This window comes from Pleuronectes platessa, chromosome 1, assembly GCF_947347685.1.
Source record: "Pleuronectes platessa chromosome 1, fPlePla1.1, whole genome shotgun sequence".
NCBI lineage: Eukaryota > Metazoa > Chordata > Actinopteri > Pleuronectiformes > Pleuronectidae > Pleuronectes > Pleuronectes platessa.
Window position 1 is genome coordinate 24,004,060 of NC_070626.1, and position 26,801 is coordinate 24,030,860.

The 26,801-nt window shown below is 39.1% G+C and overlaps 1 protein-coding gene across 2 annotated transcripts in view; it reads right to left on the reverse strand.

The window, feature by feature from the left end:
* Positions 1 to 26,801, reverse strand: part of LOC128444067 (protein diaphanous homolog 3) — a 144,640-nt gene that overhangs the window by 96,082 nt on the left and 21,757 nt on the right. For both annotated transcript variants that reach the window (XM_053426375.1, XM_053426367.1), the window contains 11 exons: positions 26,003 to 26,072; positions 22,527 to 22,663; positions 21,679 to 21,784; positions 19,340 to 19,450; positions 18,310 to 18,428; positions 17,946 to 18,062; positions 14,829 to 14,947; positions 14,670 to 14,734; positions 13,620 to 13,724; positions 11,495 to 11,818; positions 10,015 to 10,129 (listed from right to left, as the gene is read on the reverse strand). In XM_053426375.1, coding sequence (XP_053282350.1) covers positions 10,015 to 10,129; positions 11,495 to 11,818; positions 13,620 to 13,724; positions 14,670 to 14,734; positions 14,829 to 14,947; positions 17,946 to 18,062; positions 18,310 to 18,428; positions 19,340 to 19,450; positions 21,679 to 21,784; positions 22,527 to 22,663; positions 26,003 to 26,072 — 1,388 coding nt within the window. The remainder of the gene's footprint in view (positions 1 to 10,014; positions 10,130 to 11,494; positions 11,819 to 13,619; positions 13,725 to 14,669; positions 14,735 to 14,828; positions 14,948 to 17,945; positions 18,063 to 18,309; positions 18,429 to 19,339; positions 19,451 to 21,678; positions 21,785 to 22,526; positions 22,664 to 26,002; positions 26,073 to 26,801) is intronic.

Consider the following 26,801-nt stretch of genomic DNA (forward strand, 5'->3'; position numbering starts at 1 on the left):
CAATTCCCACCTGCCTATGTCTATGAGACTTGCTGTGATTTTCACCCTCTCTTTGTGTGTACACCCACAGGAAGGCCCGGCTGCACACGTTTTATCTCCATCTATTGACACTGATGATCTCAAAGCACTTCTCCAGAGGCTATCTGTAAAATCACAGAAACTGTGTAAAGTTCTGCGAGCCGTCAGCATTGTCTCCGGGCGTCCACTCACTACATTTGCTTGTTTGTGCCTCTCTAATCCCCCCCCCCCCCCCCCCCCCCCATTCCATTCCACTAAGAGAAGAGGCCAGGTAAAAAGAAGCAGTGTCTATTTCTCTCCCTTGTGTTTTTAAATGTTACTGATTAAAACTTTATGGGTTTCAAGAGATATAATCAGTCGTATGATGTAGCAAACAATGATATTATAGTGTGAATACAACACTTTAACACTTCAAATTCAATGTTGCGTGTTGTGATTGAAAAATAACTCTGATTATGTCTAAATATGTCAAATTCTGAAAATACGGAACAGTCAGAATAATCAATTCATAACTAACCTTGTAGCTTTTGCTGCTAGGTCATGGAATAAAACCTTTGAAAAACCAATAAGCCTACAGACGATTTAGCAGCAGGGAAGCAAATCAAAGTTATTAATGATATTTCTGAGAGCTTACAGCAAGGCCACCAACTTAATCACTTATGCAGTCAAATTTGAACTGCGCTCAACACAGACCGCACGCCGATCGTTAAAAGCAGAGGAGGCAATTTACGGTCAGATATCAAAGAAATATTAAAACTTTGAACACCACTGTCTCATGTAAACATCTAATATTCCTGTTTAAGTTCACAGCTAATGGGATAAAAGGTTCTTCAAGTTTGAAACAATGCGACATGGGATGTAATCACACTGACTGCACGGCAACAGAAAGTATAGAGAAAAGTCAACTGAGGCAATGGGCTTTGTGGTCAAAAACCAGTCTGATATTACAGCAGGGTCAGGTTGAGGATACATGTTCCTGTGCACGAGCTTTTCCCTTCAAGCTTTTACCAAAGATGAATGAGGTTTTTTGGGGGGATTTCAAACTGGTCCCTGGTGTAATGGGCATTTGCCGTCTATAATATTCCCTTAAATTATGTTATAATATGCTTTCATGTTTAGAAAGTTGAGAAAGATTTAGGAAGACAGCGCTGACTGTATATTTGTAAGGTTCACTCAGGGAGAGATATTGGAAGATTGAAAACTATGAAATGTTAGAATTCAAACAGGTTTTATGTTAAAGAAACACAGCTCAGAAAAGTATTCTGTTCATATATTGCCGATGAGTGATCTTTCCTTACCAGCTCCAACAGACTCATCTTCAGGTTATAATCTCACAACAACCAACGTTATTATCTCTGGAACAGGTGTAAAAACAGTGAATACTGGTGCTAGAGTTTGAAAAGAGAAGCAACGAATCGGCGAAAGCCAGATAAATGAAACACAAAAAACATACTAACCTTTGGTTTCTGTTCCAGAGAAAACACGAAGGCAAATCATGCAGCCGAGCAGAAGTTGCAATCATAAGTATAAAGAAAAAAAGCAAGAGGAGAAAGAGAGAAAGGGAGACAAGGGCAAACAAGAGAAAAGAAGAAAAGCTTGTTAGTCATCTTTGAAGAAAGCATTATTTCAGACATTTTATTGGCAGCAGAGACAAAAGAAAGCATTGCACTGAATTTAAAGTGATGTTGCAGTCCATAGAGTGAGAGAGAGAAAGAGAGAGAGAGATTCTGCATTCATTAACTGAAAAAATGTGTCATTGTTATGAACTTGGATAATTACACTTGAGTCCATATTTCTTCAAAGTAATGGACTTGTCAAAACTGGAAACAGAGCAGGGTAACATTTTTTTTGTAATCACCAAGAACGACAAAAAATCAAGATATCGATCACGGAAAGTGTTGATGGTCGGGCAATGATGTGTCACCAAGGAAATGAAATGATGAGTGTCTTGAAACTCTATCGCACGTCTCGTGTCTTTATTCTCTCATAATAAGACATTTTACAGATTTTCTTCAATCATAGCACTTGAGAACCCACTGACTTGCCAAATCCTGTCTCTCACGTATTTAAATATACATGAATGTGTTCTGGCCCACACTCACAGCAGGGACTGAAAAAGGCATGTGAATTTCACTTGTGATGTGTTAAAGAGGATATGAAAGTTTACATTGAGGGTCTGAGACTGTACGTTCTCAATTGTGTTTGTCTGAGAAAGTAAAAAAAGATATATAATTTGATAAAACGGAACACGAGTCCAGTTTGTGAAATTGAATCCATGAGAGACATCATGCATACAAATGCTGATTTTTGCAGTGACTTAACTGCTACTCACTGCATCAGGACAGAATGGGATGTGTTACAATGGATTACAATAGTGCTGCAGCTTATAGCACTTTCTCGGTTCTTCTGGCTTTTGAAGTTCCCTGATGCGGCTGTGAGAAGGACTCCTCTCTCTCTCCACACTCATCATATGAGACAGAAACCACAAAGACGGCAATTAAAGCCCTCAGATGTCAAGGGAACAGATTAAAGCTCAGAGTTCACAGGCAGACAGTCTACCCTCATTAGCTATGCTTAATTTATAATCTGTGATTAATAATCACAATGAGATAACCCCTGACTCATGGATCTGACGATTAACTTTAGTTAACCCCATCCACTGTTCATATTCAACCTGCACCTCCTCTTTTCCCAAACTATATAATCAGTGCTCCAAGAATATGGCGCACAGAGCAGATGTGTGAGAAGGTCATACTGTATGTTTGCAGGTGTGAGAAGCATGGAGCAAAAAGTTGGTTCCTGACACTTTTTCCAATACACCCATTGTGTAAATAGAGGGATTGCCAATAAATTATGAATGTAAAAATCATGATTTGTTTGAAATAAAAATTCTATTAATCAAGCTGATTAAGGTAAAACATATTTTATTTATTTTGTATAGCTGTTTTGAAACTGTTGTGAAACAGTTATTTGTTACCAGATACTATCTAAGATGGTGATTCTGCACTTTTCTGAGGTCAGTCTTTGCTGCTCCTCTGCTCTTTTCTAATCACCAACACGTCGAACTGATCTTCATAAAAACCTGCTGTATTCATGTTTATGTTCATTGATAAACTTGGCGTTGCCTCTGCAACAATGAAGGGAGCGCTGCTAGTCAGGGCAGCGAGGAGGGAGGACATGCAGCAGGGTAACACAGCACGGAACAAGGATACTGGATTCATAATGTGCATCTGCAGTAATAAGACAGCCACTGCAAGAGCCTCGTGCTCGAAACATCACAACAAATATAATCCAGTAAGAGTTTGTAGGTGTGCAGATAATCTCCTTTTTTCTTAAACGTTCTGAAAAAATATGGAGAACATTTCCCGCTCGATTGTAGCCCAACATGTGCACGGTTTTATACACAGACTACAAGGATCACTTTGGGATCAGTGTTTCCTAAATGGTGAATAGAAACAAAATGTTATATTTATTTTCCCTCACACGATCAATTCCTAACAGCACTACAAAGAATAATTATGGGAGAAAAGGTAATGCTTCACAAACTGACGATGGAGAACATCGTGAAAAAAACACATAAGGAGCTCTGAAGCATTTGAACAATATGCTCCACGTGAGATGTTTCAGCAGGGGTGAAGAACCTCAGGCCTGGGGCTGTACACAGCGTGTTACACAACGTGCAAGAAAATTCATAACCACACAACTCAGAAATACCAAACTAAATTCGCATAACAGCAAATACTTTTACTGTTGTGAAATGAATAATAAGCACTTGCCCTCCAGGAAAACAGCTGGAGGGGACCACCCCTGTTTAAAAATCACAACCCTATAAACATGTGTCACCCCCTGAATCAGCTGGTTGGCAATAAAAGTAGATAAGGACACAGAACAGTGTGACTGTGTGAAAAGACAGAATTATTTTTTTCAATACTTTGGTTTTGTGGACATTTTGTATGTGTCAGTGAGGAAAAATGCAAAAAGCAATAATAAACAAATGTTGCATTAAACAGCTGTAGGGATGACATGAGATTTTATCTGTTTGAAATAAACTAATCTAATCTTCAATTGTATACTATGGGAGGATAGGACTGCATGCCTTGAGTTGCGATGACATGAAGTGACCAGGCCCTCATGGGCACGGTAGAGAGAGTGGTGAGAAATGATGTACTGTATGTGTGCATATGATGGAAGGTTGGCTCCTACCGAGAAAGGGAAATGATTCGATCGATGGACCAGTAGATACGTGATCATCGTTGGAAGAAACTCTTAAATATTTAAATCTTCATCTAATCCTTTGATAGGTGGCTTTAAGAGACAACCTGAATGGTACATCGGGCAAAAGCATGTTAGCACCATCAATAGAGGTACTAGTGGTTCTGTTCAACCCACTCCAACCAATTTCCTCAGGAATTTAAAATCTCTATTGCCTTTTCAGAATAAATGTTATTATAACTATTCCTTCCAGTTACTTGAAAAGGCGCACCTCAAATGGTCTAACATGAGCAATAGACAGGGGCCGGCTGAGTTTGACATTCCTTCCACAATACACTTACTCCACACCTATTTCCAATGCTTTGAAAAGTTGATGGGAAGTTTTATTATTTTGCCAACACAAACAGACACTAGTCTGCAGCCGTTTTGTCTCCCACAAAGCAGCTCTCCCCCTGCGCTCACTTTCGCAGAACAGCAGCTGTGTTGGAAAAGCGAGCAGACGGAAGGAGAAGCAGAAAGTGATACAAAAGAACAGCAGGGACGGAGCTGACCTCCCGGTCTTTGCCTCCAGTTAGGGAGCACTTAAAATATAGACTTCCTTTTGTGTGGAGGAAAAGCATCGCTGCACTGGTGTCTGTGGATTGAAAGGTAAAAGTCTGAGGAACCACAGCGATGATGTGGCCAGGTGTCTGTGTGACCATTGCCAGCTGTGCGGCAGAGCTGCCCAGTGTATTTAAAGAACGTATGGTTACTATAGTTGGAAATAAAATCCAGAATAAAGTTTCAACTAATTAAAGCTTGTTTATTTGTTCTCGTGCAGATGCTCATTGGAAGTTGGACAACACTGACGATGATGTTGTCTGTCTGAGTACGACACAGGCCATCAGCTTAGATAGCATGCTAGCGTTACAACTTGTGCTAAATACCACTTAACATTTAATAGTTTTTACAATAAATCGTCTAGAAACTATGAATGTCTCAATACTTTTAATATTTACACAAAACATGTCAACCTGGTAGTGGTTCAAGAAATATCAGGACATCACCAATTCAGAAAGATTCATTCTGTAGGAAACAATAAGATCTAAACGACATTTTATGGCAATCCATCCGATACATTTGCACACAGCTCACTCTGAATTGAAATGCCAAACTGGTGAGTGAATGACCAAAGTCAACGCTATTTATTTATATATTAATATGCGTCCAATAGCAAACAAGACGTACAAATTTCATGGTGGCCCAAGAGGAAAAGTCAGGCACCACCAGAATTCTTTTGCATTCGTCCTCTTAGGAGCATCAATGCACTGGGCCACCAGAAACAAACCAAAACTGAGCCCTGATGCTTGCACGACCAAAAAAAGCTGAAAAAAATGAATTTATGATTGACCTGATTATGTAGTACTTAGATCCTCTTTCATCATTAATCAACTGCATGTCAGGAAGGAACAAATATACTTCAGGTTAAAGCAAAAGACAAATAAATTGAGGATTATTTGAATTAGTGGCTCAATTATGGGTAAACACTGGTAAAACACTACACAAGAGTCTTGAAAAAGGAAATTAATTTACCAAATGGGGGTGTTCTATGGATATAAAAGTATGTAGTACAATATATAAAACAATTAGCATCTCTATTATTAATTTGTATTTGTGGTATGACCGTCAAAATCATCCTCTACGGTTCTAAAAGCTTTAGGCAAATATCAGTAAAAAAAAAAATTGAAAGCAGTGGTAATATATGATTATGTTTATTATGGCAACATTTATTACATTGAAAGTCATTTTAATCCAAAGTCAAAAGTGTGTGTGTGTTTGTGTGTGTGTGTGTGTGTGTGCAAATCAACAACATTTTCATCCTGCAGCACACCCCCATCCTATCTGACCACAACCATTGATTTACTGCAGCAGGTTACCTAGACTTGTTATACTATATCAGATGATTCACTCCTGCAGCTTGCAGCGTGCATGCTAAGCCCACTTGTGTTTGGTCATATGTGTTTCTGTGTACATGAAGGGACTTTGGGTCCTTCACATATTTGTATATGTGAGCAAAGAATGCTTGATTAAGTATAAGATCATTTGACTCCACAATTACGAGCTGCTTGAAATTTGGCGTATATAAATTCATATTTATTTTCTATATTTACAACATAATTGTATGGTAAAACTAGCAAATTCAATTCTGGAATATTAAATCTCACCAGTCATGTTGCAGTTGCCTCTGCAGTCTCTGAGATAAACTGGCATCTCTTGGGTAGTTTGGGAAAACTCAGCTGTTGCAAAGGTCCAAAAGATTCCAGTATTGTAACTACAGCCATCCCCAATAAAAACAATCCGTATTGCTGAACCTAATTTGTTCTTCATTGAATCTTAAGTGAAATGTGAGCTGCATACAAATATCCTTTCTTTGTTACTTGGTAGGAAAAAAATATTTAAATTTTAATAGTTAGCAAATATCACACCAGAGATTGCTCAAATATTTCTTGCACTACTAAGCATTAATTTGCCAATTATGTTCACAGAGCACGGCACTCATATTTGAAACAAATAAAAGCTGAGAGAAGACAATATGTGTATACATACATACACATCTGCTCAGCTGGATGGTGCAGTAGTTGCTTCTATAAGTGCTTCTATAAGAAAGCCCTAGGTTACAAACATGTGGGACCTATAGATGAGCAGAAGACAAGCATCAGACTGGTCCTGGCTCGAAATGTTGTACAGCAAGACATCCATAAGTGACGGCTCTTGACTGCCAGACCAAGACTCACAGCCCATCCAGACCCACTGAGAGACTGAGCAATTCTGGAAGGACATACGGGAGACAGAGGCTTCACACAACACCAATGCCAAGTGGCAACCTCCACTCTACTAGAACGATTGGAAACAACACCCGAGGAGGGTCAACACACCAGCTACTGGTCAAAATATGACAAGACAGCTTACAACTCAATGTCCTCAATGCTAAACAAGGCTAACAGCACTGAACTGAGGGTCAATGCAGCTGTAGAAAACAAGAATGTATGTAAGTAGCTACGAACCTCAAAAACCATCAAAGAAATAAAAGGCTCTTAGTCTGGATTATATGACAGCCTCTCTCGCTTTTCTGCCTTTGAAACATTTTTGACGTTAACAGTATGTCAGAACATAAAATTACCTGATCTTTTTTATCTGACAGTTTCTTTTGGACATGTAAAGTCTTTGTGCTACCGGCCAGGCAAAGCAATTATGGGTTATTTTGCTCAAGTCAATGAAAGGAACTGATCGTGAGAAAATTACATTGGTGATGTGTGTGTGTGTGTGTGTGTGTGTGTGTGTGTGTGTGTGTGTGTGTGTGTGTGTGTGTGTGTGTGTGTGTGTGTGTGCGTGTGTGTGATACTGTGAATTCTAAAGCAAAGAGCATGAGAACAACTTCATCCTTAGGTAAAAAATAAATGACGAAATGCAAATGCCGACATTTCATATCAACGAAAACACACAAAGCAAACAATTTGATGGTCATTTCTTTTTTTGTCACACTCCCTGTGCTTCATGCTACTCTGCAGTTGCTTGATTAGACTGAAGACATTACATTATTAGCGTTACACAATGACATCTTCTACTGTTTAGCGCATAACTGAACATTTCCATTAATTTCCATTGTTTAAGTTTACAGCAAATAACCAGAGGCTTGAGAGAAAAGCATAAAAATCCCCTCATATCATTCAGTATGGTCTTATTTAATTTAAATTCTCTCTGACCTGCTCGCTTAAACACTAAAAGCACACATTCATCGCAATTTGAGGAGATGTGTTAAAGTGGCACTGACCTCTTTGCCAAAAACCACACTCCATTCCCAAGCCAAACAGAAAAATAGAGGAGCCATAAACGATATTACCAAAGTGAATAAAATATCGACTTAGTCAAATAAATATGTTTCATTCCTCCAAAGTAGTAATATAAATTCTTGTTCCAGCCGTCTCTTAACACTATGAATAATGAACTGTATTTTTATAAAGAGTTGATTAACTTGAGGTCTGCCAAAAATACAGAGACGGTCTCAAAACAAACTGTTCTCAGTCCCCATCCACACTCGCAGTTTGTGTACAGGATGGCAGGCGTCCTCTACAGCGAGAAGCACAAACATCACAAAACAATACGGAAGTCTGAAGGGACGTGAATTAATATTTAATCAGAAAAACTGAGTGAATCCAGCTTCATACTGTGTCCCTTTTAATGTTTAATGCTGATCCAGATGCTGCTGCTCTTAAGTGAGATGAAACATGATGCTACATGGCTGTGTTAATCAGACGACAAGCCCACATGCGCATAGGTACACGCGTACGTTCACTGACACACAGCGGCCGCCGCAGCTGGGTCCAACAGCTCGACCCACGAGTCCTGCTGTTCCTACAACCTCCACTGGGACAGAGGGAAATCGGGAGGAAAACAACTAAGCAAACAGATTTAAACAATGTGAAAGGTTTGAAATTAGACACATTTTTTAAGCCTCTCTCACCAAATCTAAATTGCATTATCCATGAGCAGTGACAAAAACAGACAGACGCCATACTGCAGAGGTGCACTGCTTTGGCATGCCTCCTCAAATGATGGAAAATGTGTTTGGTGATTGCTCAAATAAGGTGGTGCAGGCAACATAACAGGGAATTAGAATTGTGTGCTGGTGGACATCCTTCCTTTGCCCTCTCCAGAGAACACCTGCTTGACTTTCTGTCTACCTGTTTGCCATTTAGATCTGCCTCCATTATTCAATACCTTGACGGTGGAGAACAAGGGAGCCCTGGTGTGCGTGAGGGGGTGGCGGGGGTGTCTCCTGTGCCCTGAGAGGAGTAGCATTGAGTTGTGACAGGTAGATAACACCTGGATGAATAATTCAAATTGTCGTAAGCTAGCTGAGTCAGTGACAAGACAAGAAAGAAAAAACTAGACATGAATAAATCATCATAGAAGGGACTAATAGTCCACACGCAGGAGAGGACAAGACTGATAACATCTCATGCTACCTCCTGCGGTATCTTTAATCATTCCAACAACCTTGTACATGAATATTCCAGATCTTACCAGCCATACTAATGTGTAAGGATGTAAGCGTATGGTGTCTTATCGTGCAGCATTACCACCAGGAATAGTCGGAACAGCCCACCGAAATCTAAAACATGCACGACAACCCACTGAGACTCGGATTCAGCACAGACAGCTGAATGCTAACTGATCTGTCACAGACATGAAATATTGCTTATTTAAAATCTATTCAATTTTATTTGTATAGCCCTGTATCATCAGAAACATCATCTCAACTTAGAAGGTCAAGACCTTAACAATGAGCAAGCACAGTGGAGAGAGAAAAACTCACATTTATCCATATAAATGTATGACATGCATTCACAGAAAGTATCCTAGCAAGACCATCTCCCAAATAGAAGGCTTAAACCTTTCTGTTTTCGTGTTCTCCCGATGTTTATGTGCATTTTTTACCAACTTCCTCCCATGGTGGAAGTCGACCCCCCCCCCCCAAAAGCTCAAAGGTTTATTGTTATAGATAACTGATGGATTGATCATGTGGTCATACTTTTAAATGACTAACAAAAATAACACTGATTTCGACCACACTGGTATTTTAAGCCATAATACCAGAAATAAGGTGGAAAAAATGAGATGCTGATGAGAAATATTCTTTGCAGAATAATTTATAGAGAGAAAGAGTGTTAGTGTTTGGACATATCCTGAAAGTTCTGTGAGAGTAAAGTTAAATACTGCAACAAGGAAAAGTGAGAGGCTGACCTGTTCTTTGGGAACCAAAGGTGAGAGCAACTCTGCTCAGTAACTCTGGTTTAGCATACTGGATCTCATCAGCCCGCACCCAGAAGCAGGCCTCTGACATTTCCTGGGGACGAATCTGAAAACACACATCCACAGTTTAGTTTATTTAGTCAACACAAGGTTGTGTATTACACTCTTAATAGTTACCACAAATGGAAATGTCAGTACAAATAAAATGCATCATTCTGATTAGATATGAGTCATATGTCAAAGATACTAAAGACTAAATTCGTTCATTCTACATGAACTAACGGTAAATAGTCCATATGTCACAACTGTTAACCTGACACTAGAATAAATATGTGAAATTCCATTACAATCCCATTCATGTTAAGTAGATGCACAGTTCCTTGTGATAAAATAGTGATACATGAAAAGGACAACAATGTGTAGATATATTCGATCCAAATGGTCAATAAATTCGAAAGGAATAAATCAATCAAATAAATGTTAATTGTATAGCCTAAATTCACAAATCACAATTTGTTGAATAGGGTTTGGTTTAACAAGGTTTTAAATGGGTATTGATACTTCCCAAAAAATGAATATAAAGTTAACTTGTTGGCCAGTAATGCTAGGTTGATTGGTTGTCTTCCGGTCGGGCAAAAGTAGATTTTTGATCTCTAACTTTTATAAGCCCTTTATCTTTCTCACAAGTTGGCTGTGCCAGCAAGCAAGTGTTGAAAGTCTGAAATCTTGAAGCTGAAGAAGTTTTTGAACAGCTTTGTCCCAATCAGAACCATATGTGTCGGCCTCATACAGCTGTGCCATTAGACAGGTCCACTTCATGTCCTACTAAAAGGTTCATAAATTTCCCAGCATATGGTTTAGTTTGCTGAACATCTGTACCAGTGCACATCTGACATTAAATTATTAATCAAACCACAAACTGATTACTCGTGTTGTGAACTAATATTGCTCTGCAGGGAACAACATCTGTAGAGGTACCACCGGGGCTGCTCTGACAATAGCGTCTGATCATCTGTTATTTTTAATTATTCCTGGTTTGGCACAGAGAGAGGAAGTTGTTGTTTGTACTTCTTAGAAAAAACATCTGCAATGTTCAGGTGCTGCCAATGAACATCAGGAACAAAGTTAAGAGCAGAGAACAGGGCCACTTTAAATACCCGGCATGTTTTTCATTTTATTGGTCCAAACTTTCCACTGAAGAAAATGCAAAACATTGAGAAACATTTCTCCATATATAGTCTGTTCTTCTACCAGATGCCAATTAGAAAATACACATCTAAGTTGTGCTGTGATTAAAGATGCCAAAAATACCTGTCAGCAAACTTTGAATATACAACTCATTGGTCATTCTAGATGCATTTATCACTGATATCTTAAACTGAATTGTTCTGATTTGTTATTGTGTATAATGTCACCATCAAGTATGAAAGTGAAGGGGGTCAAATATAAGAAACACCTTTCAGTGTCTTACCTTGGACCAGTTGAGGCGCTTCATGGAAGTCTCAGGCTTGAATTCCTTCTTAGCCCTGAGGCCGTAAGGCAGTGCATTGTGGGTGGGGGAGCCAAGACCTCCGCCAAACCCTAGAGGGGGTGGTGGAGGGGCACCAAATGGAGGAGGCACTCCAGGTGGAGGAGGTGGGGCAGGACAGCCAGGTAGGGGAGGCGGGGGAGGTGGAGGAGGGGGTGCCGGCAATCCAGGTCCTGGAGCGCGGGGTGGGGTCCCCGGTGGGAGTGTTGAGGCAGATGACGACTGTCGAACATGGGGAGAGGAGAGACTTGCCGGTACAGCTCCAAACTGGAGAGGCAGGGAGAAGAGGAAATGTTATGTACACACATGCACATAACATACAAATAAGTATGATTCATGCTAATGCTTTACGTAAAAGTGTGACAATTGAGGATTTCTCTCTAGACTCAATCCATCATTCCATCACAAATGGAAATAGGTCTCGTAACAACATTAAAAGCCAGAGTTTAAGCCTTCATGCCACAGAACATGAAAGTTAACACTAAATCTAGCTTGAGTATGTTTTAGTATTAAGGATTTTCCAACACAATAAGAATCTAGCATTGTTGTCCTCCTTCATATTCCTTTATCTGAGCACACTTTCATGATGTTACTTGAATTATTACACTGATGAGAATTAATCAAATTCAAAGGATCTTGATGCCTAAATTGCCTTTTCACAATCACTTTGAAGGTTAAATAATATTTTTTAGTGTATGGTTTTTTAAACAAATTAATATAAAGTGTAATTATGTTGGCCAAAAATTATAATTGTTTCAAGTAAGAAATACTTTTGTTTATTTCTAGTGTTAGATTGTATTGTATAGTGTGTGGAGCAGTACCCATGAAACCCTTCGCAGAACAAATATAATAAAAAGCAAACTCACATTTCAAGGAAAAAAAGAAATACGACTGAAACTCGAGAGAGAGAAAAAAAATCAAAGCAGAAGAACTACCACGTCTGCCAAGAGTGCAGCACGGTTTGCTTTGCTGGCTGATACCACTGGGCTACGGATAACGGAGGCGTGTTCTCTCAACCATCCAACAGAGGTCAAACACTCATAAACGGTCCAGATTCTGTCCAGAACACATACCCGCAATGATTTGTTTTTTCCAAAGCTAAAACTCCAACGTTATAACCGGGGCTACAATGGCTTCGTAAATTGTATCATACAGAGCAAATGGCTTATTGATCAATGCACCAGTTTTAGATTAAAGACGCACACTAAAGGTCAGCCCTGGGCCCTCACTCTGCCACCGCCTCTACGGGGAAGAACGTCTTTGCTGAATTAACAAGTGTGCCTGTGTGTGTGTGTGTGTGTGTGTGTGTGTGTGTGTGTGTGTGTGTGTGTGTGTGTGTGTGTGTGTGTGTGTGTGTGTGTGTGTGTGTGTGTGTGTGTGTGTGTGTCTGTGTGTGCTAGTAAGAGAGAGACACACAGAAGGGCAAAAACAGTGGGACGAAGAGGACCCGCTTTTGACTAAAGGTACCACCGTCATTTGACCCGCAGTACTGTTTGAGTATTCATTCTGTGTTTGCTCTTTTCAAATTGAAAAATTATCAGGAAAATAAAAAGGGAAGTTCTCTTCCGTTTCTCGGAGTGTGTGGGTTATCTTGCTGTTCCAGAGCATGGGAGCAACTCTCTGGGGTATTGGGGGGGTGGTGGTGGAGGGGTGGTGGGGCTGTGAAGAGAGGCCCGGTAGTGAGGCTGAAGGGAGTTGTCAGAATAAATTGCTTTTAGAACAATTTACTCTTATGGGAAGGAGATCAGAGAATTAGAAAGGGCCAACGTGGAGGACTGGTCAGTGTTGCCATTAGACTTAGTGTCAGCCAGCCAGTGGAGCGGCCTCCACGTCAAACCAGACTGCAGGCTCCAGTGACTCAAAGTCCACTCCCCCCCCCCCAAGAGCCCATCCTGCACCCCAAAATATAAGAACAACTTAATGGAAAGTAACTTGCTAGATTCAGGGAGAGTTGCAGAGTCATAAAATCGAGTGTGTTATTTTTCACATTTCACATCCCCTAAATTAGTACCCATTAACACAATTTACAAAAGTCCACACCAAAAACAAAAACACACAGCTTGTGTACCTGGGACTTAAAGGCCTGCAGCTCAGCTCCGAGTTCAGCTGCTTTTTCCTCAGACTTAACCAGCTGAGCTTCTGTCTGCTGCCTGCTTACAAACTCCTCCTCGAACTGAAAAGAGAATCACATATCCAAATTATTCACACAAAGAAAACGTGGATATTGAGTTACTTTAACTAGGAATAAAGATTAGTATTATGCAACACAATTGTTTGAGTCTATCTGTATAATTATTTTAGCATAATTAAAACTCATTTTCATCTTGATTACCCTGATTTGCTGATTGAATTTCCACCTTTTGTCAAACACCCATTCCATGATAAAGTGAAGTTTGAGACACACACACCAATCAGTGAGCCCGTGTTTCTAATCAGGATCTACAACCTGCTGCTACCCAGACAGCAGCTAATCAATTTGACCTCAAACATTTCAGTGGGTGTGCGATTCGCCGGGTGTGTGATTCGCCGACTTGGAAGAAAAACTGTACGTCTTTTTCTCTACGTCTTACTGTATTATAATAACTTCTTCTCCTATGTTTTTAGATCTGTGCTATGAACATAAAAAAAAACATGGAACTACATATAAAAGCTCAAGATGTGGGGAATATTATAAAGTAGGATGATATGGGAAGAACCAGTATTTCTATCTGAAATATTGTCTCTGGGATACGTGCACTTGTTATCAACAGTGAATACTCTTGACTTTGCTTTTCAAAATAATACTTGGTGGTAATATGGGCATTGTTAAGGTTATAGATCTGATTATGTTATAGCAATATGCCAGAATGTGATTCTCACTTTAAAATTACATTTTTCTTCTTTTGGTTAAAAGTCAGAGACAATTTAAAATCCAATTTCTATACGGATAAAGACTATTTAAATTATTCAAGCCTCAATGGTTTGACATATCATTTTAGCGCTATAATGTAAATGTTTTCTAATCTAAACAGATGTTACTTCCTAGAACAAAGTCAAGTGAATGCCTTAATGGGCTTTGTTTAGGCCAGGTGGTTGTGTAGTGGGAGGAAAGTGTGTATTTTCTGCTGTCAATACTTGCCTTCTGTGCCAATTCTGAAGCTCTTTGTTCAAACTCATCAATTCGAGCTTTATCCACACACACCTCTGAAAACAAACAATAGAGTGGAGAAAAAGAATAGAGTGAAAATTACCTTTGATCGATTGAAATATCTGTAATGCCAAAAAGTATTTGACTTGCCTAAGAGGTGGCTGAAGTCCACATCGAGGCGCTTGCGGTAACTGAAGTCCGGGTCAGTGCCACTGCGGTGGAGCACGATCTGAGACACACACTCCTCAATGATCTTAAAGTACTGAGGCCTGAGAGTCAGGAGAAGCCAGAGGTGTGTTAGAGTTTCAAAAACACACATAATTCCATGTCATGCTCTTAATCTGGTGTCTGTGTATGCATTTGGGCAGATTCAGGTGTGAGAGCAGATTCACTGTCTACAGGGAAAATAGAGTTAGTGAAAAGATAAAAGGGAAATGTGGCATGTCCGAACAACTTGTGCCATAAGTTAGAGTTGTTAGAGTTGTGTTTAGAGTTAAAACTCTAAACACATCATGAACCTACAAGTCGGGGCTGCTTATCATTAATTATGTGTTAATTGGTTTAAAAAAAGACAAAAATCCAAATAGAAGAATATCTGGCCAGAAAATGAAGAGACCTAAACGGAGGACAGAATATCGACAGAAACTAAGCCTACACTGATATAAATTCCATATATTCCATAAGAAAATATGCCAACAGGAAAAAAAACTGTGATCAATTGTTTATGTGCATTGTGAACCAGATGGTATCTTAATTAATGATACCAAAAAATGTAAAGTTTTATCTTGATTATGAGACTAAACTTCAGTAGAAATGAGGCATATGCGAATGGTCGTTTCTTCAGAGCTAATAAAACGCCTACTTACAGTTTATACCAGGAGCACCTATATAAGCACTGTTTCTATGATGCTGAACAATGGAGAATACACAACCACCTATTAGCAAATGCACAGTAATTGCAGTTGAACGGTTGAAAGTGGCTCCGTTGAATTCACTGATCACACAATAACGAGGGATATGCCACAGTGAGGAAAAGGGAGATGTTGTGATGCAACAACAGACAACAGCTGAGAGCCACAGTGCTGTTGCAAGTTAAAGGAGGAAGTGTCTGATCTGCTCATTATCTTGCAACATTGCCGCTGAGAGTCCAAATCCCTACTCTGAGACTTATCAGCAGTGATTAATCAGGAACGCTGCCTTCCACCTCTCCCTGAAACAATGCTGCGACTGCCATGTAGATGTGTACCATGGAGTCACTGTGTGAATGACAAAATTATAAGGATGAAAATAGAATAACACGTACTGTCAATCACTTGACTGACAAGCTACCGGTGTTCTTTTTATTTGCACTGCAACTTTGGATCCCTCATCTATATACTCTTGAGAATAAATAACCAATGCTCACTGCACCAGTCCTTTGCAAAAGATGCAGAATATTAAAAGCTTCACGTTCAGATACAAGCCTGTGGTGAAAATTAATAACAGGAGTATTGAAGTGCCGATGGAGAACTTGAAAGCAAACTCAAAACCGTCTACAGAGCTGCATCATATGGAATGATCTCCGCATAGAGGGGTTACAAACACATTATTCGTGTCAGGTTTTATAATGTGTATAAGAGTGTTTTCTTGTCATGCAACTTTGGGTTGGTGCTTTCCTATTCAGGTCTTCTGTGCTTCTGTGTGCTTTTCCCAAACTATTCAACCTATTTTCAGTGCAAAAAACATTCTGCTAAGTGCACTTTGACAAATATCAAGCCTGCAATGATGATTTATTTGGAGAGCAGCAGATTCCATGTCGGAGTCCTGCCATCAACATCATGCTCCATGCACTGGCATACTATTATTTGCATATGGTTGACTCATGAACATGAGAGATGTTAGCGAGGTTATTCCTTAAAGTTTCAGCTCTTATAATTTCTATTTTTACCTCGTTGAGCATTCTGCTTTTTGCTCTCGGTGTCATCTTAAGATGAGGGCCCGGCCCACTCCTCGGGAGAGTACCTACATTACAGTTCATCTGACTGTGGACTAATGAATGTCTAAACTCTGAGACGATTCTGTGAGCCTTTCCAGCTTTATGCAAATCTAAAATTGTTGATCCTAAATCTAATTAGATCCTGCGAGGCACAATTCACTCAATTCTCAAATAGTTCAAAGATGCTCGAACACAAACCTTCAATTTGGTTTCATCAATCAAACTGTAAAGTAAAAAACTCTTTGACACCGATTTGCTTTAATTGATGTCATTAGCAGAAGGGATTCGCATAGTTCTTCTTAAAAACTACAAAAAGTATTTGTATTATTAGCTAAAATAGATTGTTACCTTTACCAGGAGGTTATGTCTTCCTTTCCATTTGTCTGTTTGTCTTTTAATAAGCAGCATTTTTTTTTAAACTACAGGGAGGATCAGCAGAAATCTAAGTGGTAGAAGAATATATTGGTCAGAAAACAACCCATATATTTCATGTCATAATCCAGATTAGGGGCTTGATCCAGGAGTAATTTTTTTTTTTTTCAGCAAAATGTTGATAGGAATAATGCATGGATCTGGATGAACGTAACTCCATTGACTTGAGTCACTTACAAAAGTGTAAAGCATACCACCAACAAGAATTCACAGTTGCTCAGCTATTATTGGGTAGTTTCAATTTTTTTATGTGTGTAAATATTCTTATTCTATTATTAACGCTGTTGGCAGTCATAAAAATGCCAATATTTATATGCAAGAAGTTTCATTATTGGCAAAGAGAAACACTTCAGGTGTTGTTTTTGGGTAGAAGAGAAACCGCAGGTGATGCGTTTCATATGCTGCAGATTAGAGCTCTGTCTTTTGATCAAGTCATTGTTGAACTCACATCAAGCTGTGAGTGGATCAACATAAAATAAATCTTTGAAAAAGTACCATTAAAAGAAGATGAGAAATACATTGGAGCATTGGCTGTAATAGATGGCTTAGAGATAAAAGAGACTGCATTCTCTTTGTTGGTTCTCTGGTTTAAAGCAGAGGGAGTGAGTCCTCCACAAAACATAAGCTCTTAGGTTGTGTGTGGATTTGGCTATAATGCAAGATTAAAATGCTGTATGTTGGTCATCATTGTGAAAACAGATATAGGTGGAGGATAAATGAGGGACAGACAACGACTGAAATAAAAGAGAAAGAACTTTGTGAGAAGAAGAATTGAAAAATGTGAAGAAAAATACTCTTTGCTTCGTTAAACTTTAGATTATTTAGGTTCTGAGTGTTTGTGTGTGCTGGAGATTTTTTACCTGACCAAGTAGTCATTGCGTATGAGCATTAGGTGCTGTAGAATGGAGAGGAAATAAGGCTCTGCACTGCTGTCCTTCACCGTGCTCTGCACAATGCTGAATACATCCCCCGCATCAGTGCAAAGAGTCAAGGGCTCGTACGTAAATGGAAATGGCATTTCACATCAAAATGTAGAAGCTATTGAAATGAAAAAAGATGTATTCTATTCTATTTTCACACTGTTGGTTATCTGGACTCTAGTTAACAACAACTGACCTTAGCTGGATGCGTTTCCAATGTATATTAGCCAAAATTACAAGGTACAGACACTGAATCAAACTTTGGAGTTTCACGCTTCACGCTGCTTCCAAATAACAAGGATATTCAAGCTCGCTCTTGATGTCCTCCAGCCTGTGAGAAAACTCCATCATGTCCTCTTCTTTGTGCTCCACAAATACTTTAAGCTGGATGTCAAGAGCGTCATTCCTGATGGCTGTCAGTTGCTACAAATGAAGTGAGGAGGAAAAAATAAAAAATAAAACAATGAGAGACAATGAGATAAAAGAATAAAAGAAAATAGATCAGACGGAAAGGCTCACGCTGATAAATTAAACAAAATGGGAAGCATCAAGCCTGAGTCAAGACAAGGAGCTTGTTCTAAATGCTGTGACACATCATAATATGAAAGTGAGGAGACGGGCTCCATATTCTTTCTCAATCACTGGCATAGAGCATGAATCCTGACAGAGTAGCTTTGTTCCAAATCAAACACGGCCGCTGTGCATTTGCTGAAAAATGACAATTGTAAAATGCGACTGTTATTGTCACCTGCCAAAATATCTGCCGCCTGCTTTGCTCTATTGACGTTAAAAAATAACATCTTAGTAACTGTCCCCTGTGTCGTGCAACATGAAATATGCTGCTATCCCTGCTGAATAAAATAATTTTCACAAGTTTTAAAATAAGTCGACAGTCCCTCAGCTAGGTAGTCAAGATGGCAGCCATTGAAAACGAGAAGTGGCCCTTTTAAATGGAAATGTTTGACCGTTCTGAGGTCACAATGTAGGTGCTTTTCCTCCACTGTGCATTTTGCCATACTTGTCGGTGTGACCGCCCTTGTGCTCTCAAATATTACAGGTGTATAAAAGTACTTGAACTGAGACACAGCAATTCAGTAGTTTACAAGTGATAGGCATGTAAGGCAGATGGTATGAAATGCAGTAGAAATATTATTAGCCCAGCCACTCAAAACTTTATTGGTTCCTGGCAATGACAGACGACATGGACAACAACTGTCCACTGTGTTTCATAAATTATTTGCTGGAGCAAATCTACAGCTCATTTAAATATTAATACTTGGTGAGTGTGAGTTTATATCGTGTGTGTGTGTGTGTGTGTGTTTTGTTGAGCTTACCGGCAATATCTCTTTTAGGCCACAACGCATAAATTCATTTCTGATGTGCAGCCTGAAGTCCAGCTCATCAGGAGATGTCACGAGTGCATTGATGAGCTGCATGCATGCCACCTGCAACATGAAGGGTAAACAGAACAAAGAGAGAGAAAGAAGAGCGTGAGAGAGAGAACCATAGAAAGAGTAGACAGACTTCTTCAAGAAGTTGATGAAAAGCAGGCCTGCATGCATTCGAAATGAGTTATGTCCCTTGGAAGCAGAGGACCATAACTAATGCATGTCTATTTTCTCCAGTCACCAACTGGGGGGCTGATTTTAATATTAATGGAACAACTGCAGACCCATACACACAAAATTAACCAACAGTCAATTTAAGGGCAAACTCGCTCTTTTGGAAGCGGTTTTTCACTCCCGCCTGAATTTGGTTTACTGCGCGGGGACAGCTGCATCCTGTGACTCCTCAACTGCCCGCGCAAACACAGACAGAAAAATCTATTATTGATCAGTAAAGCAATCAATTCATGCGTGAAAACAGGGTATGGCAATGCTCGAGCTCAGGAAGGATATTCAGATGTTTTAAGGTTCATAATCAGTTTGAGGGCACGCTCTTATTTCTGCCGTGGCACTCGAGCTCAATCATTCTCTGTCTTTGAAGTACCATTTGATACAGACAGGTGAAAAGTGACTGGGTTGTGGTGATTGATAAAAAACCAATACCATTGATAAATTAAAAGACGGTGTCCATTGATGGACTGGTTTCCTACCTAGTACACACTGCATATTTTCTGCATATATGAATAAATATCAGACAGTTGAAGCCTGCTGCGAACCATAAATAACTAAAGACAAAGGGTTAGCAAGAAAAATCACAGCAATGCTTTACATCATTTTTCATAGGGGCAGATTCACAATTTACTGCAGTCCTGTGCAACGAAATCATGTCAAGACGTTAATTTGATTCAAGCTCTTCAAAGACTATATGAGTTTCTGATGTAATTTTAACCACCTACATTAGCTTCATCAATGCAAGAGTCAATTAAAAATACATAACCATATAAAGAATTAAGAGGACAATACGAGTATTTTGGTGTGTGCAAACGTGCTCAGGGAGAAGAGAACGCTTTCTGCCACGCATCACTGTGGCCATGGTAGGGATATACAACAGTATCTGTGCTTTAATAATGCAAGGGATTTAAAGGGATCTGTGGCGTGTATTCAGAAGTGCGAGGGGATATCAAAGCAAGTAAGGCCTTATAAACCTTCAAGCACGCTGGGCTGTGTTTCTATAGTCACAAATAAAGTCTGCGCCTGTGTGAAGCAAACTCAAGCTTCTGTTGGATGTCAATATCCGGTTCTCATTTCGAATTGTCTTTTTTTTGTCTTCCATGTAAAACTTTTCTCCTCCCTCACATTATCTCTCTCTCTCTCCCCTAAAGTTTTACCAGTCAAAGGTAGTTATTGCAAATGAAGCAAAAGCAGATGATAAAAACAAGTTTAGACCAGGTCAATGCATACAAATATGAGACAACCAAAGGAGCAAAGTAGTTGTCCCTACTTGGGTTCTATGCCCACCTTTCATCATGTGTATGTGTGTTAGGTACTGAATGAATAGATACTCTCCTCTCGTCCCTCAGCTACCAAATCAAAATGCAGACAACAACACACTTTAATCATGAATTGCATTATTCTGACAGAAACTGATGTTGTCTCTGTTTGAAACAGCCCACATGCAATATCTCAAGTGTATGTATCAGCAGGGAAATGAAAGATCATGTCCACAAAGTGAGGGATTATTTATGGGAAGGGAGTGCATAAGACGAGAGCCTTGAATGGAGAGGTAAATACCTGGGAACACACAACTTCTCTATCTATATAGATAACAGAAATATGGGGTTTTATCATTCCGGCCTTTTGATGTTTTTCTTTGGTACTTGTGTTCTCATTCTAAAGTTTTGTGTTCTCATTCTAAAGTTTTGTGTTCTTCTTCGAGCTGCAATTGTTTCTTTTGTTGTTAAATTTAACATGAAATATCATAAAAGTTTCAAAAGTAAAGGTCAATACAGATGGTTTCCTTAAATCAAGGAAGTATTTTACCACACAATCTGTGATTGATAATGTTCATTGCGTCCAAAGAAATGATATTAACAGGTTCTAGACTGCCACATTAAATCCCACGTGTTTGTTTTATCACCAATATGCACCTCAACTAAAAACTGTTTAAATCTAAAAACCTGTGGCTAAGATTTATTAAAATGGTCTTTCCAAAGTCCTTTCTTATTTAATTTCAGGTAAATCTGAGTGCAACAACAATGTCAGTGGGCGTAAATATACTTTGTACTTACTTGTAATTGAACCGAGCGATCCTGAAGCCCTTGCGCAATGGGACTGAACCTCTCGATGGCTCGCCATTCCCCTGCTGTGGTAATGGCTTCAAGGACCTTTTCCAATCTAAATGAGAACATTACAAGCATGAGCATTGGGGGAAAAGAGAAACATTAATTATTATTAAAGATGTTAATCAGAATCTCAGTATTCAAGGCTGATTTAATCCAGGTGTATGGTCTTTTCTAAGAAATACCATCACTTACACTGTAAATCATGATTTATGACTTGAAGAGAATTATTACTTAAATTCAATTGAATTGGTCGTAATATTAACGTCACTCAATAATAATTATAATAATTAATTTCAATAAAAAAAACACAAAGTTTATTATTATTTTAATGAAGCATATATAACTTGAAATATTGTTCCACATAATGGAAGATCTACTGTTTTCTATCATGAAAGAAGTAGTATTCAAAGTGTTGGCATTGGAAATGTACATCACGTTACTTTTCTTAATGATTAAATGTTATAATTAGAATATCTAATTTCACATTGTTTTCAAATAGAATCACTCAATACATTTTCCTGCACTTGACCTGTACTTCACATACCAGCAATACATGCAATACTTTCAGGTACAATATACTGGCACCACGATCATAATAACGATTCTCACAAAGGTAGACTTCTTTCTATAAGTCATTTAAACTCATAATGAGAAATTATAATTAGTGAAACCCAGTTGGACCATCATTGTAAATCAAACCTAAACTAAGGGATAATTTGAAAATATTGTCGTTCAACATGAGAGAAGCTATAAGACCTAGAGGTTTTGACAGAAAGAATGAAGCCTGAGCATACGTGTTCTCTTCGCCCACAATGCAGATGGCTGACAGCAGCTTCATCACGTCAGTCATCATGGCAGACTGGGTGGGATCAATGGCTCTTGCCAGTAAAGCAAGACTTTTCTCCTCCGCCAGGATCCGATCCAAGCCATACTGCGATAAACACAAACACATAACATGTTTTCACAAGTGTGCATTAATTCAGCTCATTAGTGACAAGAATGAAATGCCATGTAACACAAAGTTGTACTTATTAAAGTTGAAGTTCAATATATTTATTTGCAATAATAAAATGCCAGACTCAAGGTAAACTATGATTTCAGTTCATCTGTAATACAGCACGTGCAATAACTTTAAGAGATCTGGCTCAAGACAATTACCTGTACAACTGGTCTCGGATTTAATTGCAAGATCATTACTAAATAGATTTACAATAACTGTGCATTTTGAGTTTTGCCATGTGGGATATATTAAGGCTTCACAAAGAAAAAAAGGCGTTGCTTGAACAATGTTTTACTTGTGGTGGATAATTCGCTGCTAGCGTGTGGCAGCAGCTGCACAATGAAGACCAGGCTCAGCAACGTTAAGAACTTAAATTCATGTTTTGATTTGTACAGAGAAAATCGATATAGAAATTGTCTGTTTTGTTAAAAATAAAAAAAAGTGGAATATAAATAATACTCTGAAATTAATTCACTATTTGTAAAGCTTTGAAATGAGGTTTTATTATACAAAAGAAGGCATTAATAATGATTTTTTTTTTCCTAATGCTTTTGTCGATGTGGTAGTAACACCAAGCATCACGTAGCACTTGATTTAGATTTTCTGTTTGCCTGGTCGATGCAGGCTTTACCCAATTGACAGTAAGCTAAGAAAATATTTTTTATTGTTTCTTTGTGTCTGCACATTTATATGCAAATAGCTGAACTGTGTCATTATTTCGTAAACAGTTTCGCAATTTTGTTCATTTTTCTGACATATTTCCTGAAACACATTTTGTCGAATTTTCAGAAACAAAATAAAGGTGAACTGTGTCAGATTTCTGCCGATGCTTCAAAGAATGAACATTGCTGGAGCAGGTTTCTTTATCGTGTAGGGCTTATGTACACACAGAACTTCTTAAGCAGTTGTCTCTATACTTTAACAGCCTTGCTTACATATATGATACAGTCCAAGGTAAATATTGACCAGAACAGAACAGTTTCCTTGCTGACTACAGTGACACCTCATGATAAAATTGCATTAACATTGTAGCCTTCTGACGACACTGCAAAAATGTCAGACCAAAACAAAAACAGGGATATGCAGTTAAGGATTTCGCAAATCAAACATAGGCAGTGCTGGGGGTTGTCGTGACGTGGCATGTTCTAAGACTGGTGAAGCTTGGATGAAGGAGGTAGGATATGGAGTCAGAAGAGAATATTTCAGCCAAGTTATTCAAATGATGAAGAAAATATATATAACACATATGAGTGTTTTTTTGGCGATTTCTTGAGTGTCATTTACTGAATCCATAGGTACCAGGCTTTGTCTTCTGTGCTTCACAGGTCCAAAGTTATGTTGGGTAATTTCTCCCTGCATGGTAAAACTATTGCTATCATTATTTGACAATGGGATGCGCATGCATATGGGGAAGCTGTTTCAGTCTTTTGGCCATTCAAAATTTTGAGATATCGATCATGTTTCATTATGTTTCACTCATTCCCCATTGAAAACCATTCAAAAGAAGGTAGTTTAAAAATGAATATAGAATCAACAATTACAGATATCTGCACCTAAAGTAATAGCACATATCGCCTGCATCAGCAGCCGTCACAATAACAAAGAGCGGAGAGAACTACAGTTCAATCAAACAGCGCAGAGCTATACATTATAAGCTTTTATAAGTACTTATTCAGCTTAGAAAGCAATTACATGAAATCTTTATTGAGGAAATAGGTTTTCTTAATAACAGTTAAGTTGCTCAAAGGGCAGCTTCACACTGTGGCAACTTTTAGGGCTCCATTATTATGCCATTGCAAGTGTGTGACTTGACGCAGGAAGGCAGAAGAGGAAGAAGAAGAAAAGACTGCACTGACAGCTGGCAGCGAACACCTGTCTCCTTGGCATTGTGGGTACATCCCATCCCAAGGTGCGTCTCTAGCCAGGGAAAGGTCTGGGCTAACAGAGAGGCCTACGGGTAAATGCTGGTGTCTGGCGCCTATTGAGACACAGGATTACACGAGACCTTAAGCACGCTTTGTGCCAGAGCGGCGGTATATCTGTCTCCCCTGGTATTTCAGCTCCATCTGGCGAGATTTTTTTTTTTTTCCTTGGTAGCTACTTTAGACTAACAGCACAAAAGCAAGAAAAGCAAAGACACTGTAAATCACTGCTACTTCAGCGGAAGTCATTTTTATTTATAAGCGCTTCGTCCTGGGCGATCGTTCAATTTAACTGTCTTCAGACTTTAAATGGGATAATTTTATCACAATATGATCATATTATTTTATAGTTTGACTTAATTATGTTGCTAAAGAAAAACAATTCCAAAAAAAACTCATTAAATTATGTTAAAAAGAAAAAAATTGTTATGACGTTGTTCCTAAAGTCAAAAATGTCTCTGTGATTAATACTGACTGCACACTGACTGCACTGTATTAAAACTACTCCACTGCCATGTGTCAGTACAAGGGAGGACGGCTCGCTCAATTATACTGTGACACATCGTTGATGATCTTGTTGATAACTTAGCAGCCTCTGTGCAGAAGACACATGACACCGTGTCCCTCTGAAAATGCAGGAGGTGAATCAGAGAGTCGCTCTGTGTAACAGCTCACAAGTGTGTGCTTTAAAGGAGCGCTGTGGAGGAAGTTGTGTTTCTCTTCTGCAATCACATCTCTTTCCCTCATTTGCACTTGACATTCAAACACACTCTCTCTTATAGTTCCTAAACCATCAGAAAGCCCTCACTCCTCGACATACAGGCCGACAATCTTAGATCAAGAGTGTCAAGAATCAGGACTTGAGTAAAACTTAAGGTGAGTGGCTCCAGATTGTTGTGAGGCTACTTTTCTCCAATTGTGATGAATCCCTTGTAATTGAAATCCAAGAGGCCACATTATTTGGTAAATAAAGTAAGACACATAATAATAATGAATAGGATGAAGGTTACCTGAAGAAATCAGTCTCAAAATACAGGGAGTTGTTTGAGATAGTTTTTTCCCTGAAGCATATTAGGAAATAGAAAACTGACATATTAAATGTTTAAATTAATTTGGGGATTCCTTGTTGTAGTAGTAAACTTGCCGTCCCAGCATTTCCCGATTTATAGAATAAAAAAAGAACAATTCTATAATTAAATATGTTGATATATTTATTTGAAAAAAAGGCATTCCTTGGTTAGATCTCTCGATAACAATCGCTTTTACACAAAGGTTGATTGAAAATGGGAACTTAATGTACAACCTAAATAAATGCTCATGAGTATTTTCACAAAATTATTGTCATTACCTTATTGTTCATGAAGGCCTTGAGACACTGGATTACTTTGTGTTGATTCTTTTTGTCAAGCTTCTCTTGCCTACAGAGACGATAGAGAGTTATTCAGGGAAAAATGGTTAAATGAATAGCATGACAAAAGTGAGTCTACACAGTGTTTCCCACAGGTTTAGACGTGGCGATGGCTGACAAGGGAGACAAGGGGATGTGTGGCCGAGCGGTTGATTACTGTGAAAGCAAAGGCAGCAGTAGGCTCTCATGTGCACCTGAATGACAGGGACAGGGTAGGTGTTCTGCAGTGTTCTGCCAGGACAGTAAAAATGCTATTGATTGTTTTGACAATCAACAGGACCACACCACAGCAGGATGTCCCCTCCTGCTATCGAAGGCCAGTGTGACTATGACGAACAGGTCAATGTGGGGGGGGGGGGGGGGAAGAGAGAGGGAGAGACAGAGACAAAAAAAACGGGGAGAGGGGGAAACGGGGGGGGAGAGAGAGAGAGAGAGAGAGAGAGAGAGAGAGAGAGAGAGAGAGAGAGAGATTAACAGGGAGAGAGAAACACAGAGAGAGAGCGACAGAGAGAGAAAGAGAGAGACAGAGCTAAATGGAGCTAAACACTACATCTGAGATCTTTATCTTTCATAACATTATGAGAAGCATTATACATTTCAGGATCATTATGATGGGGGAAGGAAGGTTGACCATGGGGGGGGGGGGGGGGCATCACAGCCTATGGAATTAATGGGAAACACTGCAAAGTTTGTCTATGCTCATACAGGATTGTGACTCTGCTTATGATAGAGAACAATT